Raw genomic sequence first — 22,619 nt, 5'->3', positions numbered from 1 at the left:
ATGAGTGAAGAATGACAGTAATAGTTCCAAGCAAAAAAACGCACGGATTCTCTCCAGAGCCGCACCGCAAGGTGATGTGTGCATTTCAATTGGATTATCCTCCATCGCATTCTTTTGAACCGTCTGAATCTGTACGACTGTCACGCGCGGTTTCCTCTCCCTTTGATCATCTCGCCTTGATGGGAGCGACTTGGTGTCTTTGTATATCGGGAGGTCCAGATAGCCCGAAGAGATTATAGATTAATGGGACAAATTGGATTCCTCTCATGATCTCCGTGGAAGAAATTCATAAAAACAACATGCCACCCCGGTTATGGGAAGGATATTTGGAGGAGTCTTTTTTTGTGTGGCTGTATAGGCTTGTAATACAGATCCAATTGAATTGGGGGGAGAATTGCTTTAAAATAGCACAAGGCTCTCAGTGCATAGCATAACGGTCTTAACATTAATAAACACTTTCTAAAGTAAATGAAAACTGGAATTTGTCTTCAGAAGTTGATAGCAAGCCACATTCTATAGCTTTTCTTCAATCACTCCTTTAAAAAATTCCACTGGTAACAGTTTGGAACTTGCCTATACTGCGATTGAGACATTAGAAAATAATAAACTTTCAGTTCAACAGTGCAGGAAAATCCTTTGGTTTTATTAAACAAATAAAATAATTAAGAACAAAAACATCTTCAGCATTTAAACAAATAGCAGCAATGTTAATAAAAATCCAAAAATAATCCAAGACATTTAGTCATTATAGCCATCACTCTTAACAAAAACACCAAATTGACAAACATAAAAACAATTGCCAACAACATATTGCCAAAGATGACTGAATAACTCTAGTCATGATGAAAAACCTCACAACTATTATATTTTCTTTTTGTGGTTATTTACCCACAGAAACAAACATTGTATATAAATTCAAGAAATGCAGGTCATCAACCCGACAACGTCTTTCTTATTTGACTTCTTGGGGGATCAGGAGAGGAGGGGCCGGGCGCAGCCTCTACAGGTGAGGATCAGGAGAGGAGGGGCCGGGTGCAGCCTCTACAGGTGAGCCTTGCCATTGGCGGCTTTGTAGAAGAGGAGGAGCGAGCCGGCTCCGAGCACGCTCAGTGTGACTCCGCTCAGAAGCCGCCTCCTCCAGTGGCCGTGGGAACTGAGGCGAGGAAGCGGACAGGCATCTTCGGCCTGGTCCATCTGAGGAGGAGGAGGGGGGAGGAGAGGGTCACATGAGAAACACACAGACACAGGCTTACTCCGTCACGCACTCTTGTACGTGCACACACACACACACACACACAGTCACACACACACCCTGTTGGAGTGAGCAGTGTGTGACTCATGCCGGAAGGGGGTTGGAGGAGGCCTGAGTTGACCTAATCCCATCCGGATTACACCGGTTTCCTTCCGGTCACTGCAGGTCACAGGCCCACTCCTATCAAAGCTTGAGTGGGTGGGAAACGATAGGCTCCTTTACAGGCGGGCCAAAGGCTGATCCAAGCGGATGAGTGCCTGGTTGATATAAGGCTCCTTTACAGGCGGGCCACAGGCTGATCCAAGCGGATGAGTGCCTGGTTGATATAGGCTCCTTTACAGGCGGGCCACGGGCTGATCCAAGCGGATGAGTGCCTGGTTGATATACGCTCCTTTACAGGCGGGCCACGGGCTGATCCAAGCGGATGAGTGCCCATGGTTGATCGGCTCCTTTATCCCTGCGGTAGTGAAGACCGGTTGCATCACGTCCCACCAGGCTTTGACTGGCCAAGCTGAGTCACCCACACTTACTGGACACGGCGTCCCAATTCCTCATGGATTCATCAGTGGCCTGGAAGGGCAGGCCACTGTCGAGTCACTCTGGAGGAATGTTGGACATGAACTCCAATAGGGGTGCACCGATACTGGTATCAGATATTGGTCCGATACCAGGATAAAATAGGGCGTCTGTATCGGAAAGTTTCCATGATACTAAAATCTAATACCAAGTACCATGTGTGAGGTGAGGAAAACAAAGCAACGTGACTTGATTTGTGCGTTTTCGACACTTAGGCGCAACTACTAATCTTCGTACCGCCCTTTAGTAGTATGCACTCTGCTACTAAGGAATCTACCATGCCTATACTACTACCTAGTCTACTATGCTAATGTCTTACGATGCACTCAAGACTGTAGCACTCAAGTTCGACACTGTTCGACGAAAAATATTACTGACCCTTAGTTGCCAGAGTTGTACCCTTCCTGCTGACCTGTTGTACAGTACTCACAAGTCGCTTTGGATAAAAGCACCAGCTAAGGTGTGACAGTGGCTCAGGAGGTAGACCGGTCATCTAGTAATCGGAAGGTTCCCGGTTCGATTCCCACTCCTCCCGGGTAGCTAGGGCTGTCTTAAATACTTCGAAGCTTCGTTCGATGGGCATGGGATTCGAATATGAAAAAAATATTTGCTTATAAAAAATAAAATAAAAATATGATTTTTTTTTGTGTGCAAAATCAACTGCCTCTCTTTGTTAACTACAACAAGCAATGCTGTTTGTTATTTAAGATGAGGTCGGACTCGCCACTGACAGATTTGTGTTCATTGTGCTGCTTTTATAAAGCCTCAAATGACGACTTACAATATTTCATGAAAGTGTTTTGTTTGTCTAAGATTTAAAAAGGTTTCAACTTTACAGCACTGACAAAGTTGAACAAAGTGCTATACAAGTCCCACAACATTAAAAAAAAACATTTATATATAAAAAAAAAAAAAGGTATAATATATATATATATATATATATTAATCTTGAAGCTTCGAATTAAAATCGAATCTTGGCCCCTGAAGCTTAGAATTCCAAAAAAAAATTCGAAGGTCAGCCCTACGGGTAGCGTGTCGACGTGTCCTTGAGCAAGACACTTAACACCTAATTTCTCCCGATAAGCAGGTTGGCATTGTAACGCGCTTTGGATAAAAGCGCTATATAAATGGACCATTTACCATTTAATTGACCATTTAAATGACTAAATGTAAAAAAGCTCTTAGATCTAGCATAGTCAGATCCCTCTAGAAAATGTATCGATTATCTCTCTATGACGGTTTACGTATATAGTGTCAAGTAAAAACAATGGATTGGATCGATAGACAGTTTAAGAGTCTGAATGGGCAGTAGGGGTGGGACGATACATCGATCCAGATCGATACATCGATGTAATTATCAACAATCGAATCGGATCGATGCGATGTAATAAGATCGATTCATATCGATACTCTTATTTTGAAAATCCTGTGGCGAGTCTCATATCCGCCCAAGAACAACAGCAGTAGCTCCGTGTGTGTAGATGTTACAGCATAGCATTCTCCCTTTCTGTGTGTGTGTGTGTGCGCGAGTCTTTGGAAAGACCAGATGAGGTCAGAGGAGTTTGATGTTTAAATGTTATTTAAACATAAACAATATAATACATAATAAATGTAGGCCTATACATGATCATGCAACATCAACAAATTGTTGTAGGAACGGTTTGAGAGAGGGAGGTTGTGAGTTTTGAGTTCCAAAAAATGTAGCTTAAAGTTTAAAGCTCAATATATAAAAACGTGGCACTTTACAGTGAACAGGAGGTCTATTTGTATTAAAAACAATAGATTGATTTTCCTTTAAATGTCTGGAAGAGCTCAAAAATACAAATGTCAAATGATATTTTCATTACCTTTTTTTTGTTGATCTAAATGTTACTGATTGTGTTAAATGGGCATATGATATCATCTCATATCGATCGCAGGCACCTGAATCTAATCGTATCGTATTGTATCGTGAGAGACTTTGTGATATCGGCAAATATCGTATCGTTGTCCAAAGAATCGATATCGTATCGTATCATGATGAAACTGGTGATTCCCACCCCTAATGGGCAGCGTGAATATTTTCGGCAACCAACTTGTGTTTAGCGTTTCTCTGATTGGCCACTACGCCCATGTGACCGCGGCAGCGCGAGAGAGCTGCAGCACGGAAATAGGCCGTCTATTGCCTCGCGCTGCAGTGCGGAAATAGGCCGTCTATTGCCATTCTCTAAGACAAACTCTAACCTTAACCAGCTCCTTAACAGCGCCTAAACTTAACCCTTCTAACCTTAACCAACTCCGAAACAATGCCTAACCTTAATGTTACGAAGGATCAGATTAAACCGAGTATATATATTTATTTATTGATATATATTGAATAGTATTTGTATATCGTTTGATATCCCTTGTATATTCCTTGTACATATACACGGAATATCCCTTTAGCCTACTATAGCCCATAATATCTCATTCTCCTATTGGACAACGGACCAGGCGCCAGGGGACCAGCCCCCGGAGCCAAGTTCAAAGTTACCGACAAGACATGTCTGTACTAGCCCCGGCCCTGCCCAGGGATACGGCGACAGAAATGAGAGTGGCACTATTTGTTCACCGTGCATATAAATATAGCGCAGGTGGATATAGAAGTTAGTTAACCTAGTTTGTTACCCACGAAGTGAAGCCTCACCCACGATACGACGTGCGGTGAAGTATGGCCTGTTTGGCCCCAGAATAGCATTGAGACCGCGTGCGAATTAGTAACTGAATTGTCAGAGTTTGGCACTGTACCGTCGAGTGCGACGTATTTCTATTAAGTTAATAATAGTCTATTGTGTATGGTGCATCGTGCGGTTAGAGTTCTAAAGTGACCAGCATCTCCAACGCTTCCTCGTGTTAGCTAGATTCTTATCCAGGCTGGGCCGACCACATGGCGCTTTCATCCGAGGAGATCTAGGCGAGGACCGAATGGACATGTACACTGGATTACCTACCCGACGACTGCTTAGCCCTTTGCGGCTGGAATATATATTTGCTTTGGTACTGTGATTTGTGGAGCGGATAATCGCCGACGCCTGTGAGTGTTGGATTTACCCCCGAGAGGAGTCAAGGTCGAGTCGGCGCTCAGAGAGCCTGAGGCCGCCTAGCTTTCTTCACTGTGGAGCTACAGCCTACAAGAGAACCAAGCTGTATTCGTCTGCGGATCAAGAGTCTATCGCACTGTCTTCTGTACTCGAAGTCTCCCTAGATATCGTTGACCAGACGTTCTACTACCGACAGCTCTCCTACCCCCCCTGCCGGCTTACAACCGGGAGGACCCCTTCCAGTATATCCCGCTATATCATTAAGTGTACCATAGATATAATTCCCTAAGAGCCAGGTTGTATACTTGCCTCCTGCGTAACCAGAGAATGGACATTCAGTGTTGATTTGCCTACGAATACTCATTTGCCTTACAAGTGCAATCAAATGTAATATAAGTATCATATGTACCTTTTGCTCCATTAAATACTTGATTAATACCTTTGACTGGAACCGATTTCATTGTGGGAAGTGTTCATCATATTCATATATTGTGTACTGTATGGCCAGTAGTTAAAGTACATAAAGCGGTAGTGGTTTAATGATACCATACTTATCAATACAGTCAGGGAATTGTACCCCTCAGTTACACTTAACCTTAACCATAACCAACTCCGAAAGAATATTGCCATTCTCTAAGACAAACTCTAACCTTAACCAGCTCCTTAACAGCGCCTAAACTTAACCCTTCTAACCTTAACCAACTCCGAAACAATGCCTAACCTTAACCTTAACCAACTCCGAAACAATGCTTAAAGTTAACATGCCTAAACTTAACCGGCGAAAGAATGCACGTAAAAAAAGGATTTTTTTTTAAGGGAATCGAACTTGTCACCAACAGACCGCAGGATCCACAGCAAGGCAGCGCTGCCAGTTGAGCTAGTTGTCGATGGTAAAAAAGGGGGGATTACTGCTACATAATGCTGCCGCGACGGGGGCGTGGCTAGATGCAAGTTGGGCGTGGCTAGACACAAGTTGGTTGCCTTTAATATTTAGGCGAATGGGCAGCAAAAAAGTAGTTATCGGCGCCTCCTTAACACATTCGGTGCCAGACCCGAGATAAGTCGGGTTAACTCGCCATGCGTTGGACGCCAGACCCGAGATATCTCGGGTTTTGGTAATTTTTTCTTTTATTCGATATTTTTATTCATTATTCATCCACTGACCTCGGTGTTGCTATAGGAAAGGATTTTGAGATCGCCAAAGTGCAATACCGGCCGCATCCTGCCAGATGGCAGTGTCGCCCACCCTTTAAAACCTTATATCTCACCCTGCGTTACGGTTAAATCCCTCCGGGCGCTAAATTTAGACGGAGCCGAGTAAATAGCTTCATCCGACCACTTCGAAATGCATCTGGCACACTTGATCCATAAGTTGTGCCAAATTATGTCCGGGACCAGATGGACACCAATACTGGAAATCGCGATCAGACAATTGGAATATTCTTTTTGGAATACCTCCGGACAAAGGTAAGGACTATCTGCCATCAATTTCAGCTTGATCCAACAATGTTTTCATATCGATCCAGCTGATCAGCGTCTATAGCAGGGGTAGGCAACCCTAGGCACACGTGCCTGCATAGGCGCGCGGGGGCATTTGCATAGGCACAGGGGGCAGCATTAAAAAAAAAAAAAAAAAAAAAATGAAAATTATAATTTTTTTTTTTTTTTTTGCTTTGAAATATTATAGTGAAATATTTTGCACTGTTGTCGCATTTATCTTATTGAAATCCTCCCACAGGTTCTTTTTACTACCACATATTTAATTGAGACCCTTTATTTGTTTATTATTTCAATTTAGCTGGAAATACATTGCTACATCATTCAGTAACATTTGCAGAGCCTTATAACAAAAACATTATTATGGTCACCGTGGGATTAATCAACAAATTTTATTATTTATTTTTCTATTTCATTGAACATTGCACATGTTAAAAGCCATTTTTTTTACTCAAAATGTGAGTATTACCAAGTCAACTTGTGTTCTTAAAACAATGACAATAAACATAGTTTTATTAGGTTGAAATAATGTGGTTGTGTACTTATTTTTCTGTTAACTTATTATGGATTGAAAACTGAAAACATTAATGCACAGTAACTGAACAAAATATTTTTAAGTTCTGGTAACTTATTATTATATTCTTTTTTACAGTGTAGTCTTGCAATCAATCAAAACTTATTTACACGATATACCTCACATTCACCCTCCATTCACATCCTGGTGTTCTCCATTAGGCCTGTAGGTGGAGCTATGACAGCACACGTACAGTACACACACCGATGGTGTGTGATGTGTCCAAAAATGAATGGGCAAATGTGAGTGAAATGGTCGCACTGTATGCAGCTGTTTGTCTGCATTGCATCCCCCCCCCCCCAACTCAGATTTAGGGTTGATACAACCATCATAATAATATTGTTAATAATAACAATAACAATAATGATGTAATAATGTAAAAATTATCATTAAAAAGACCTGATTATGAGAAGAAAAAAAATTACGATGCATGGAATATTGTTGAGGCACACTAGTTACAACTATATTTCAAACAGGCACTCCATGTCAAAAAGGTTGCTGACCCCTGGTCTATAGTGTTCAACACGAATGCCGTTACTGGCCATCAAAGCATAAAAAAGACCCCTACCTATTATATACATTTGATTTGGAAAAAGTAGCGTGTCCAGGCAAGAAACGCCAACGCTTATAGTAGAATACACGTAGCGCCCTATAACTCAGCCTTTCAGGAATGATCCCGGATCACTCCTAAACTATACTTATATTCACCACGGGATAACGCGCGAACGTATGCATGAAAAAATTATCTCTTTTTTGCATGTTCGACGGAAGAAAGTCACTGTCAAATTACTATAGTATTGTCTCCATAGCTATAATATAGAATATAGATATAGCTCTCCAAACATAGTGACGCGCTGTGAAAATATGTTATGGAAACGTGGCACGTTAGCCACAAGGACCAGGCTAATGGCTGGCGCCCAATGTGTTAAAGGAACACGCCAACATTTTGGGAAATTAGCTTACAGTCTTGTCCAGAGAGAGACAAGAAGATAGATACCAGTTTCCTCTCTGTACGTTCAGTAGAAAGCTATCTGGCTGGATGTTAGCCTAGCTTAGTACAATGAATGGAAGCAGACATGACCGGTTAGTCTTCGGGAGAGGTGTTGGACAATGCCTAGGCTAACCGGTCATTTCCACTTCCATTCATTGTGCTAAGCTAGGATAACGTGCAGCCAGATAGCTTTCTACTGAACGCACAGAGAGGAAACTGGTATCTATCTTCTTGTCTCTCTCTGGAGAAGACGATAAGCTAATTTCCCAAAATGTTGGCGTGTTCCTTTAAGACTCTTACGTTGGGTGACATGGAGCGAATACCCGACTCATTCTGTGGGATAAAGTGTGTCAACTCGTGTGGTGATGTAACAGTCACAAAATGTGCCCATTGTATTTTGGTGTTGTTATTTAGTTGCAGTGCCATGTTTGGTCACTAAGTGGCGCTCCATTGTTTGTACCTAATGTAGCTAAGGGTTTCATTTGATTTAAACTGAGCCAGTGACTTCTTCACTTCCCGTTTCACCCGACGTCCGACAGCAGCGCCAAGCGTCAGCTTGTTATCGTAGTTCTCTAGTAACAATGTGGCTAGTAGTTGTGTATATTGTAATTGTATTGAATGCCGTATGACCAGGCATCGTATGGCATCGTATGTTTTATATATTTTTTGTAAATAATAAATGGGTTTGTACCAAATCCCAAAAGCGATGTCTGTTAAGCTACTTTGCTAAGCTATCCTAAAATCACCGTCCCCAGCTATCGGGTGTCACTGCTGGATAATAATAATAATAATAATAATAATAATAATAATAATAATAATAATAATAATAATAATAATAATAATAATAACAACTTTATTTGTATAGCACTTTTCATACAGAGGTTGCAGTTCAAAGAACAGTAAAAAATACAGGCATAAGCGAGCATAAAAAGATAGACAGGTAGAATCACAGTGTTTCACATTAGGATCTAGCATCCCAATAGGCTCTCCGCTTACAGTTTTCAGTAACACAAATAGTAAAAATAGTTTAAAATGATTCAGTTTGTCAAAAAATTATAAAATAGAACGGACATAAAAAATACAGGCATGAGCGAGCATAGCAAGGTATGGCAAATCACAGTGTTTCACATTAGGATCTAGCATCCTAATAGGCTCTCTATTCAGTAATACAAATAATCACAGTGTTTCACATTTGGATCTAGCAAATAATAAAAATTGTTTAAAATGATTCAGTTTAAAAATAGTCATCAGTAAGAAGTAAAAAGTGCAATAACCGACACATGAATTTGATAGGCAGTGTACAAGAGTAGGCAGGGTAAGAATAGTGCAGGTAAATACAAGTTGTGTCAGGATATCCCTGATGTTTCCTCTTGCCACTAGGTGGTAGCAGATATCTATCAGTGAAATGCCTGAGCAAAGAGATAGGTTTTAAGCTGTCTTTTAAAGAGGTCTAGCGAGTTGGCTTCCCTGATGTTTTGGGGTAGTTTGTTCCATAGTTTTGGGGCATGGTTGATAAAGGCTGCATTACCGATCCTCTTTTGACTGCTTCTGGGAGCCTCTAGTAGTCCAGCAGCTGATGATCGCAGTGTTCTTGCTGGTGTGTAATTTATTAGAGTGTTGGCGATGTAGCTAGGTCCCTGTCCATTTAGAGCTTTGTATGTAAGGAGAAGGACCTTAAAGTCAATTCTAAATGTTACAGGAAGCCAGTGTAAAGCAGCTAAGACTGGACTAATGTTAGATTAGATTAGACACGGTCTGCCACTGGGTCCAAACCACCACTCACCATTACACTTAAAAAAGGAGACATCAGAGGGACGTCAAGACCTGTATTCAAGCCACCTTTGTTTGTCGTTTTATTTTATATGTTTTATTTTCCGAAAATAATGCAGTCATAAGATCAACCCTCCTGCACGCATTCCAACTGCATGACCCGTTTTTATTTTATTTTGTTATGTTTCTGTTTTGAGTCCTATGGTAGCGTGTGTCATGCCACAACCCATAAATATACCTAGAACACATACAGAGCACAACTAGGGGCCCAGCTACATTGATCCATCATAAAACGGAGATTAAACAGATGGAAGATAAGATTAGATATTCCTTTATCGATCCCTTGGATAATAGCAGCATGGGGGAGGGGAGGTACAGATATGGGCAGGGTAATAGTAGAAAAACATAAATATACAGCCAATCAAATTTGATCTGAATATAAAAATACGAGATGAAATAAACAGTGTAAACATTTTAATTAACTCGGAATATGAAGGTACTACCGTCTGTTGGTTTGTTTTTAAATCAGGACCTAACAAAATCAGGTGTTTGCAGAGACAACAGCTTTGCTAACGGATTACAATGTATCGTGTCAGTTCCAAAAGTTCATCTTCTCCGAATCCTTCCGTTCGTCAAACACAGACACAAATCGTGTCAAGACGGACACATCATCAGCACCCTGGCCAACACCTGTCTCTGAATGGTATGTTACCCTGGCCAACACCTGTCTGAATGGTATGTTACCCTGGCCAACACCTGTCTGAATGGTATGTTACCCTGGCCAACACCTGTCTGAATGGTATGTTACCCTGGCCAACACCTGTCTGAATGGTATGTTACCCTGGCCAACACCTGTCTGAATGGTATGTTACCCTGGCCAACACCTGTCTGAATGGTATGTTACCCTGGCCAACACCCGTCTCTGAATGGTATGTTACCCTGGCCAACACCTCTATCTGGGACTCTGGGAGTGTGTTCTTTTTGCCTTTTTACACTGTGTGAATGTGTATCAGCGTACAACTTCCCTGGATACATGGAAAGCAATTAATCAGGGGTGGGGGGCACAATGCTAGAACATTAATATCAGCAAGTTAACCAGGCGTGATGCACTCTTTAAACTGAACACCAGGTGGCAGTCATGAGCTAACACCCTCTCAGTCATCTTACTACAATATAAAAAAAAATCTGTCCAAGCCTCCACTTGACTCGCGCAAGAAGTGGCATTCACAGTGACAGAAAACAACACGTTATCCTGCACAGAATAGAATATCACATCTTGTTCCCCTCACTTTCAATTACGTTTCTGTTTCGGAGTGTATTCAGACGAGCTCCCACAGATAAGGTGACGTTATGCGTTTGTGCGTGCACTCTGCTCTCTGGGCTGAGAGCCAGTGAGTCCAAACGGGCTCTGTTGGGGTCCTCCACCCCACTGTTAAACCCCCCCCCCCTACAGTCTCTGGTCCTCCACCCCACTGTTAACCCCCCCCCCCCCCTACAGTCTCTGGTCCTCCACCCCACTGTTAAACCCCCCCCCCCTACAGTCTCTGGTCCTCCACCCCAACACTACCCCCCCCTACAGTCTCTGGTCCTCCACCCCACTGTTAAACCCCCCCCCCCCCCCCCCTACAGTCTCTGGTCCTCCACCCCAACACTACCCCCCCCCTACAGTCTCTGGTCCTCCACCCCACTGTTAACCCCCCCCCCCCCCCCTAGTCTCTGGTCCTCCACCCCAACACTACCCCCCCCCCCCCTACAGTCTCTGGTCCTCCACCCCACTGTTAACCCCCCCCCCCCCTACAGTCTCTGGTCCTCCACCCCAACACTACCCCCCCCCCCCCCCCCTACAGTCTCTGGTCCTCCACCCCAACACTACCCCCCCCCCCCCCCCCTACAGTATCTGGTGCTCCACCCCAACACTACCCCCCCCCCCCCCCCCCCCCCCCTACAGTCTCTGGTCCTCCACCCCAACACTACCCCCCCCTACAGTCTCTGGTCCTCCACCCCAACACTACCCCCCCCCCCCCCCCCCTACAGTCTCTGGTCCTCCACCCCAACACTACCCCCCCCCCCCCTACAGTCTCTGGTCCTCCCCCCAACACTACCCCCCCCCCCCCCCCTACAGTCTCTGGTCCTCCACCCCAACACTACCCCCCCCCCCCCCCCTACAGTCTCTGGTCCTCCACCCCAACACTACCCCCCCCCTACAGTCTCTGGTCCTCCACCCCAACACTACCCCCCCCCCCCTACAGTCTCTGGTCCTCCACCCCAACACTACCCCCCCCCCCCCCTACTGTCTCTGGTCCTCCACCCCAACACTACCCCCCCCCCCCTACTGTCTCTGGTCCTCCACCCCAACACTACCCCCCCCCCCTACAGAGAGTGAACAGTTTCAAGTACCTCGGAGCCCACATATCCGAGGACTTGACATGGACCACACACATTGACAGTGTTGTGAAGAAGGCACGACAACGCCTCTACTTCCTCAGGCGCCTAAGGAAGTTCCAAGTCAGTCAGAAGATCCTTAGGAACTTCTACTCATGTACAATAGAGAGCATCCTGACCGGCAACATCACCTCCTGGTTTGGGAATAGCACTGCACAAGACCGTAGCAGACTACAAAGAGTGACACGTTCAGCCGAACGCACAATTGGAGGGGGGCTTCCCACCCTCCAGAACATTTACATCAAGCGGTGCAAGGGGAAGGCTAAGAGAATTATTAAGGACTCGAGCCACCCGAACAACTGCCTCTTTGAACTGCTGCGGTCAGGCAAGCGATACCGGAGTCTTAAGGCGAGCACAGAAAGACTCAGAAGAAGCTTCTATCCCCAGGCCATCAGGCTGCTAAACGAACAATAATCACTATGCAACAACCATCAAATGCACACAGCACACACACCCACACACTCACTCAAACAAACAACACACTGCAGCACCCACTCTCCACACTTTAGATCACACAAACACACTTACACTTTATATTTATTGATAAAGGATTTGCACTACAACTCGTACACCTACTGTGAATTGTACCTAAATTGCACCTCGTCCCATTTCTCCATTTCTGCCTTGCACTATATAGTATTGTATATTAGTACACTGCACAGTATTGTATATTGTATGGTAACTACGTCTATTCTGCATCGAACATTGTACATATGTCTAAACTGAACACTGTGACCTCATTTTTTACTTCTAATTTTACTATGTTATTTTATTTCATACTTATCTTGTCTTGCACAGTCTCTGGAGCGCAACAGTAAGAAGCATTTTGTATAAAAGTATTCTGTACTTCTGTATGACAACTATTAAAGAAACTTGAAAATTGAAACTACAGTCTCTGGTCCTCCACCCCCCCCTACCACCCCCCCCTACTGTCTCTGGTCCTCCACCCCACCACTACCCCGCCCCCCTACAGTCTCTGGTCCTCCACCCCAACACTACCCCCCCCCCTACCGTCTCTGGTCCTCCACCCCACCGCTACCCCCCTACCGTCTGTTAAACTGCTGCTGACTTATGGGTTGTGAGGATTCAGACCCTTCAGGAACCACTCTCTCCTCTCCCAACACACACACACACAGCACACTGCACACATCAAGCAGAAGCAACATTTCACTGCCATTGTACTTGTATAATGTGTATGTGACAAATACAGGCTTCCCTCAGTGTTAATTTTGGCAGCTATTTTCATTTTAGTTTTAGTCTTAGTCATGTGTCAAGTGTTCTTTTCATTTCATCATATTTAGTCATCTTCATTTATTTTTCGTTTAGTCAGTTTTAGTCAACTAAATGTCTGAGCATTTTAGTCTTAGTCAGTTTGTGTAAATTTTGTCTTTTTTGTTTTAGTCTAGATTCTGTCGACGAAACGGATGACATTTGTCTATTTTTAGTTAATGTATAAAAAAAATATATAAATTATAAAACTTTTTTTTCTTTTCTTTTTACAGCTACTGTTTTATATATACTGTTTTTTAGTAATAACTAGAAAGTAATGGTATTTATTCAACAACGGGTGATTGTATAGATTAGTATCATTAAAAGTTCTATGCTCAACTATGCTTCACCCACGGAAAGGTTGTTGGCACATTGGTTCCACACGGACATTATATGTTGTTGCACTTGCTTCCAGAAGGCTCCGTTTAGGTCAGCTAGTAGCAGAAGCTCTGTTGTGATTTTTAATGCACAATAAATAATCAACATTCCGCCTCAGACTCTTATCAGTTGGCACTAAAAGCTAAACATTGTCACCGGTATGGCTGTCCGCAACATGTCATTAATTGTGTGCGAGAGGTCGATCAGTTAGCCACATTAGCGTGAGCTAGGTTAGCCACTAGCTAACGCGAGCTAGATGGAAATACAAACAATGTAACGTTACTGGTGAAAAAGTGATTTACCTTGGAATACTCCTTTGCCAACTTGCTGTACTTTGCTTGCAGGTCTGCAGCTGGATTATGAATAGTCCCAACTTTAGCCAAGGTAAGGTTAAGGCATAACAAAAAATATTGTTTGGTTCCTGTTGGTTGTCAGTGAAGGCCATGGGTAGGTAGGACATTTATTTTATTAATTTTTTATTTTATCTTTTCCCACGGCGACTATGGATAGGGAATTTCTTTATTTAATTAAAATGTTCACGACAACATGGATGCATGTACTCTGCCAGCATGTTTAATATCCATAATACTAAAGGTTTGACTAAGATTTTATTGATTAAATTGATTTTTTTTTAATATATATTTTTTAAACTCAAAATAAATTGGGTTGCACCTAAATCGGCAGGGTCGGTCGGCACCCGGAACCAAACCATTATTTTTGTTAGGCCTAAGCTAAAACTAGCTTTTCAAATAGCTCTTCAGCTAATGCTAATAACAGAGCTCCCCGTCACACTGCTGTCGGGACGATGGCATTAAGAAAAGTTCTAATTATTTTGTCTCGTCTTGTTTTAGTCAACAATATCAACATACACAAAGAGAAATTTCGTCCTGGTTTTTGTAAATTACATTTTTGTGTCCTCAGTTGTGGTCAATGATATTTAATGAACTATTTAGTCTCGTTAGCGTTACATGGTCTTCAATAACGTGACGTCACGTCTCGTTGTAGTCATGAAAAAAACCTTCGTTGACGAACATCTTTCGTCACCATTTTAGTTGACAAAATTAACACATAAATCACATGCATGCACACTCACGAATACACATATATGAGCTTGTCTGAAATGCCACACAATAGGGACAAGATTGATTGGAAGTGTACATACATACATACATTACATACATACATACAGGTGTATAGGGAGGTGGTGTAGGGAGGTGGTGTAGAGAGGTGGAGGGACAGGACAGAGAACACTGAAGCTAAGGACTGGTGTGTCTGTGTGTGTGTGTGTGTGTGTGTGTGTGTGTGTGTGTGTGTGTGTGTGTGCGCTCGTGCGTGTGTGCGTGCATGTGTGTGTTTTCTATGCATGGCGAATTGTGGTCACTCAACCAGTCCCTCACTCAGTCACGGACGGTCTGCCAGGACGTTCTGTTGGCTGCATGTGCCGGTAGCGTGCCGGTAGCGCCACGGGTCTGCAGGGTTTAGTTTGGTTTGGTTTTACCGTCTTGTGAGATTCAAATGTCCCCACAGGGATAGAAAACCCTGTGTTACTGCTGAGGGCCATTTTCTGGACATCGTTAGGGAATATAATTTTAGGGTAAAAAAGTTAATATAGAACTCAGTATTAGAATTGACCGATCCCAAGCCCTGCCCTTTTTTCCAGGTATGGAAATGCAAGGACGTGATTGTGTGTGTGTGTGGTGTGTGTGTGCGTGTGGTGTGTGTGTGTATGTGTCTCTGTGTGTGTGTGGTGTGGTGTGGTGTGGTGTAGTGTAGTGTAGTGTAGTGTAGTGTAGTGTAGTGTAGTGTAGTGTAGTGTAGTGTGGTGTGGTGTGGTGTGTGGTGTGGTGTGGTGTGCGTGCGTGCGTGCGTGCGTGCGTGTGTGTGTGTATGACCTTGCGGAGCAGTTTGCGGAGACAGGAGACTTCTTTCTGCAGATCTCCAGTCTGGGCCACCAGCTCATTACAGATCGCCTGAGCCTCCTTGTTAGGATCCAGAGACAGAACCAGCTACACGAGAGAGACAGACACAGTAATTAGAGCACAGTAGAGCAACAATATCACAATATTGAGTTACCGCTCAACTCTATTGATGACTATTCCTTAACTCAAAACAATTACATTGAATTATTGATTAATTTTACCAGAGTAGCTGGCACGCAAACAGACGGGTAGACAGACAGACAGACAAGTAGACAGACAGGTACAGACAGACAGACAAACGGGTAGACAGACAGACAGACAAGTAGACAGACAGACAGACAAACGGGTAGACAGACAAGTAGACAGACGGGTAGACAGACAGACAGACACCCAGACAGGTAGACAGACAGGTAGACAGACAGACACACAGCCAGACAGACGCAGACCTCAGAGGCTCTTCGTGGGAACCGGCTGATGATGTCCTGCACTGCCTCAGTCAGGTAGCAGCAATGCTGCTTCAGACTGAGCAGGAAGTTATACAGCTCTTCACTCCTAAAACACACACACACACACACACACACACACACACACACACACACACACACACACACACACACACACACACACACACACACACACACACACACACACACACACACACACACACACACACACACACACACACACACACACACACACACACACACACACACACACACACACACACACACACACACACACACACACACACACACACACACACACACACACACACACACACACACACACACACACACACACACACACACACAAAGAAGTGAGCCCTAAGAAGCTGTAGGGCAGGACGAGGGTCATTATTACAGAACGTCCCGGCTCAGCGGGGGCAGACGGATCGATGGCACAGACCGGGCTCAGCGTTGGCCTTCCCCTCCCGGAGGACCAGCTCAGCGTTGGCCTTCCCCTCCCGGAGGACCAGCTCACCGTACAAGCCCACAGAGAGCCGTGTAGGTGTCCATCCAGACTCATCCTCCCCACACACACACACACACTCACGGCCTCCTCTTCTGAATACATCACTCTCAGATGATGAGTTCTCCCCCCCCCCCCCCCTCTTGCCACAGTGATGTCTCTTATCTTAATGGTGCGTTTCCTCCCCGGGCCAGCGGACCGCACGGCCTGCCAGCCGCGCCGGAGCTCCTCACACTCTGTCAGCGCGGCGCGTAAACAGTGTCAGTCAGCCCGGGGTTCCTCTCCCCTCCCCGGCACGCCGCTGTTAGTTTATCTAGGAGGGGAGAGCGATGATAGGCCCCCGCCCCGGGGGTACTTAGCGCTCGTGGGGCAGACGGGGGTTTGGAGATGTGTGGTGGATAGTGATGAGACAGGGACGGAATGCGTGTGGGAATGCGGAGGGAAGACTCGTTTTCCTGTGGTGTGTTATTTGGGGGGGGGGGGGGGGGGGGGTTGTGGCCTTCAGCCGACGACAGACAGGGGTCGAGACTTACCTAGGTCCAGTCCAAGTCAAGTCCAAGACCGAGGGTCTAGTCTAGTCCAAGTCGAGTTTGACTCCCAAGACAGAGTCCAGAGGGGAGGGTCGAGACCAGGTCCAGCGCAAATAAGAGTCCTATTCAAGACCCAATGGGTTGCTTCACGCATTTTCAAGATGAGATATTCCTTTATTGATCCCCTTGGGGAAATTCAGGAGGCTCAAGAAAAACTCCCAAGATGCTCAGCATTTCATTGGCACGAGGATACACTAGGAGAGCATTATGGAGCGCATGCAGCCATGTCATCATTTCCTTCCAGCACAGTTGGGAGGGGGAAAAAAGATCAACCAACATTTTTGGATTTGGTCGACATCTAAACAGTTGCGGAGATCAATTGAAAATCTGCACCAGAGCGAAACAAATAAAAGAGGTCAATGGTCTCAAAGCACTACAGCCCTGCTGACGGAAAACTCAAGGACATTGACAGGAAACAGATTTCAGGCCTATTCCACAGGTACCACAGGTGTACAATGAACACAACATTTTAATATATATATATATATATATATATATATTATTATTAATTTATTTATTTGAAACCGCTTTAAAATATTTGCTTAAATTAGATTTTCTTTAATTGAGTAACCTTGAGAACAGCTCAAAGTTCAACTCCAAGCTCTTACCACACTAAAATGGCCATGATGTGGGCGTCATGAGAGTCTATGTGGTCATAGAAAGCACAGTGATTGATGACGAGTTCTCTTGAGACAATCGGACACCCATTGGATATCCATCTCAAGATCTATGGAACTCAAGAGCCAAATTAATGGGCTCAAAGACAATTAGCCCCGTTCACACGTGACCTCTGGAGTCTGGACAATGGCAGGAGAATCAGGGGTGGGCGTGGCCTGGAGTTGCCCTTTCACACACGCAGCAGGCGATTCTCCATGACGGACGTGTTCTTCTCACATAATATGAATTTACTCCGCTTGCTTTAGGCGAGGTGCCTAGGTGGTGCGAGGGCATGACACAGAGAGGGGAAAGTACCTCCTGCAGCTGAAAGATGATCATTTTAAATATTTATTTAACTGGTATGTAACATTGTTGCAAATGAGGGCAACATTTTTAGAGTTGAAATAAAGGTTTGATATTAAATTAAATAAGGGTATTCCGTACAGAGTGAAAGAAGCGACCCAACAGTGTTCCTTCCATATAAATAGTTTACAATCAATCCAAAGCATTTATATTAATCATAAACTGTTACTTTATGTAAATATCTTTCGATGACAAGCAGTCAGACAGTGAAGCAAACTGGCCAGTATATCTTGACTTGATTTATATATATATATATCAGTGGCGAATTCTCAGGGCCTTCAAGGTATTCAGAGAAGGCCCTGTGAGCCTCAGAAGAAAGAAAATATGAATTTTAAAAATTACTTTTTTTATTTTTATTTTTTTATTTTTTTTAATCAAATGTATTAAAATAGTTTGTGTCGCTAATCTGTTAAAACCGCACAGTTTCACTCGCCATAGTTGTTTTCGACCCATTCACTGCGCATTAGAGCGTTTTTGTACAGGAGAAAATAACAGCCAATCGGAGATTTCTTTTCACAAGTCTCTAGGCAGACTTTCCTCCATCGGGTATTCTAGCTCGACCTGCCCAATAAACCTTAACAGGAGCCCAGGTGTGGAGTGACAGTTTGATCAGCCAATCACATTTGGAGCTGTAGTCAATGGGCGTAGTCTTTTAGATGCCAAGGTATTCTAGAGTCTGGCTGCATCGGCCAATCAGAGCGCAAAACGGCAAACGCAGACTACCTTAGTATCAAGCAAGACAACACGAGACAAACTGAAACATGGCAGCAGCAAATGATACCGTCGATGTTGTTGCGGATTTATTAACAGTTCCCTTTTCAAGAAGAACATTCAATGAAAAGATGGACATTGTCAAAAAAGGCCGCCCAACCCCAGAAGGATGAAGCATGAAGCAGCTATATAAACTGACGTGTTTAGTTGTAACTATCCCTGTCACCACCTCAACCGTGGAAAGGACATTTTCTGCCCTGAGTCAAGCGCATTAAAACATATGCGAGGAATACAACCGGACAAGCCCGACTCTCTGCATTATCCTCCATGTCAATTGAAAAAGAAATGCTCCTGGATCTGAAAAGGACTGATCAGCTGTATGACCGGGTCATTGAAAAGTTCACCCAAACGGACAGGAGGATGGATTTCGTCTTCAGGTGAACCACGTCAAAATGGTGAGTGAAACAAATAAATTTATATTGATTATATTGATCTGCCGCTGCGCATTTTATTTCCACACAAATATATGTCTGTCTTGAAATATTGGCTGGGCTGCTGTGCGTTTCATTTGGTAATTCTTGACTTGATCTTTCTTTGCATACCGTAACTTCCCTCTAAGCACAATTTGAATTGTATTAAAATAGTTACATTTGTTTCGTTGTTGAGTCACCATGCATGTCTAATAATGACAACTCGCTGGGAGGCGGAGATCGGCATTGGTTTCAGCGATCACACAACGTTGAACCACACGATAATGTTGCCGTCTCTCTCTGCTTTCTCAATTCTTCGCTTGATATAATTAATACAAATGTCCAATATAACGGAATTCGTTAGCTCATACAAATGTGATTATAACAGACTGCTGTTTAGTGTCTGGCCGACTGCCCACAGAACGGTCTATTTTATTTCAAGTCAGCAGCAGCAGCACGGAGTATCGAGGGACTTATTTTATTTGGAATATAATATTAATAATATATAATATTATGAAGGCCCGGTTAACTCCGGTACGCTTCGCCACTGATATATATATATATATATATATATATATATATATATATATATATATATATATATATATATCTCCCATTTCAAAGCATTATTGAGCTAAAGCGGATCTATTTAACAAATTATGCTCACTTAATAATAGTTTCATACAGGCTAAAATACAGAGCACACATTTAATATAAATGTACGACTTTGCTGCAGTTTCGCTCTCAAGCATGAGCCTCCACAGTTTGTCACAATTGTCACTGCACACTGAAGAAGGCCGGATGGCTGAAAGCGTTTTGTGCGTTATACAACTTGTGCATATAAAAATAAAAACAACGATTTTCCCCCGAGTGCGGTCCCTATTCCATTTTTTGCCTCCACAGGTTGGAACATATTGGACACACCTCACAAACTCACTCAAATCTTGATGAGACAAATGACTTGTGTCTTGTCCTTGGTCGGGAATGAAAGTGAAGAGAATGAAGATAACAGATAATCAGGGATGTGATTGCGCCTTAACACATTAACTGCCACGCTTATATCCATCAATGTATGATCACTGCCACCAGTCTAAGCCTATGGAGATGTTCACCTTCTTTGCAGGGCTATAACTTTTTAAATTGTATTGCTAAATTGACATTACTATGGCCCATTAAACATCGATTATCTATCGTTCAGGATGTAGGAACGTTATACCTTTTCATTCATATATTCATACGAAAATACCGTCTAGAATATAAGTATGTTTTTATCGTTTTCTTTATATGTTTTTTTAACGCTAGTTATAGGCCTAAACGCATAATATAGATTATCGATTGCAGTTTATTCGCGATACACGCTATATTAAAAAATCCAACTGAATACGATCCTAAACGTTATGACTCATCATGCGCGGATGAAAAGGGGGGGGGGGGTCGTTTATAATTCCGTGATCGTCAGTAAATGCTTTATGTAGTATGGGTGATATATTGATCAGAGCGGTTTGCATTGAAAAGAATAAACAATCAAGCTGAAAGTAACGTTACTGTCCTCTTACCGTTCGCCGATGAGACTGGAGGAAAAAGATCCCACTTATTTGACGTCGATCGACTAGATCCATTTCAGGTTTGTATGGCGCAATAAACTCCCAAATCATATAGATTATTGAGTTATGGCAGCGATCCATATACACGGATGTGTGTCTAGAGTCCCGCAACAATATGTGACTGCCGGACGGAATTCCCAGATGCACCGAGATCACCAGAGATCCATTTCCGGTAGTAACTCGCCCGATCATCCACCAGGCGGCGGTATTGAAGCGTTGCACGGTTGTGCCGAGTCCCACTGTCTCAGCCGAGGCTGGGTGGCGGAATTATGAATACCATGGCGAAAAAATGAAATATGATCTCAATAACGTCGTACGCCGTGGATTGGCGGAATTCGCATGATCAGCAAACCCGTCGTAAGCCGTTTATTTAAAACAGATTTTTTTTTTTAAAAACCATTCTTTTTTCTTTGAAGTAAACAAACACTCCATTTGAATGAATGAACACATTGTATTTGTATGAAATAAACAGAGAACTGAACTGTTCACAGGGAAGAGGAAGGTGGGAGAGGGGTTGGAGAGGGACAAAGAAAATTAATAAAATATCTCTCTCTCTCTCTAACCTCGAGGTATCTCTCTCTCTCTAACCTCCAGGTCTCTCTCTCTCTCTCTAACCTCCAGGTATCTCTCTCTCTCTAACCTCCAGGTATCTCTCTCTCTCTAACCTCCAGGTATCTCTCTCACCTCCAGGTCTCTCTCTCTCTCTCTCTAACCTCCAGGTATCTGTCTAACCTGCAGGTATCTCTCTCACCTCCAGGTATCTCTCTCTCTCTAACCTGCAGGTATCTCTCACCTCCAGGTATCTCTCTCTCTCTCTCTCTCTCTCTCTCTCTCACCTCCAGGTACCTGATCTGGTCCTCAGCAATACATCCGCCAAGTGTGAAGCCTATCGAATGACAGGTTCTCAAGATATGTGTAAAGTTTGTTATTATAGCGCCACCATCTGGCCAAATGGCACCAAATTGGACACTGCACTCCCTTGGGTCCTCAGCAATACACTCGCCAAGTGTGAGGTTGACTGGTTCGAGATATACGTAACGTTAGTTTGTTATATATAGCACCACAATTTGGTCAAATGGCACCATATTCGACACTGCAATCCCCTGGGCCGCCAGCAATACACCCACTGAGCGTGAAGTCGATCGGATGAACGGTTCTCGAGATATGTGAGGGGCACGCATGCAGAGAGACAGACAGACAAGAGATTCCTTCATTTATAGTTGGATCAGAAAATAACTCTCCAGGTTTTTAACATCAATCCTAAGTTTGTGTGATTTGTGTTTTTCCTGACATTAAATACCAATGATTGAAGTCATGTTCCATCATGTCAGGGATATGAAGGGACCTTGCTATGGGACATCAGACTGACCCAGTTAGAATCCCCTATCCATCCCTCTTCCCGGTACACAGTGGGGATAGCCAGCGGGCCCCGGCCCGCCCTAGTGAGGATTCATGAAGTGATGGTCTGCGGAGGGACAGCTCTGTTTGGCCTCTGCCGCTGGCCTTTCATCGCTCACTGCAACCTTCC

At 43.7% G+C, this 22,619-nt stretch overlaps 1 protein-coding gene across 1 annotated transcript in view; it reads right to left on the bottom strand.

Moving 5' to 3' along the window:
• Window positions 1-1,021: 1,021 nt before the first annotated feature.
• Window positions 1,022-22,619, bottom strand: part of asz1 (ankyrin repeat, SAM and basic leucine zipper domain containing 1) — a gene marked incomplete at its 5' end in the record, with an annotated part of 112,058 nt that continues 90,460 nt past the window's right edge. Inside the window, 3 exons of the mRNA XM_084335088.1 lie at window positions 1,022-1,194; window positions 15,701-15,814; window positions 16,174-16,279. Of these exons, the coding sequence (XP_084191214.1) occupies window positions 1,042-1,194; window positions 15,701-15,814; window positions 16,174-16,279 (373 nt within the window). The 3' untranslated portion in view covers window positions 1,022-1,041. The remainder of the gene's footprint in view (window positions 1,195-15,700; window positions 15,815-16,173; window positions 16,280-22,619) is intronic.

This window comes from Notolepis coatsorum (genome assembly GCF_963971535.1).
Source record: "Notolepis coatsorum genome assembly, chromosome: 18".
NCBI lineage: Eukaryota > Metazoa > Chordata > Actinopteri > Aulopiformes > Paralepididae > Notolepis > Notolepis coatsorum.
Note: the sequence above shows the minus strand (reverse complement) of the source record. Positions and strands in the feature narration are given on the sequence as shown.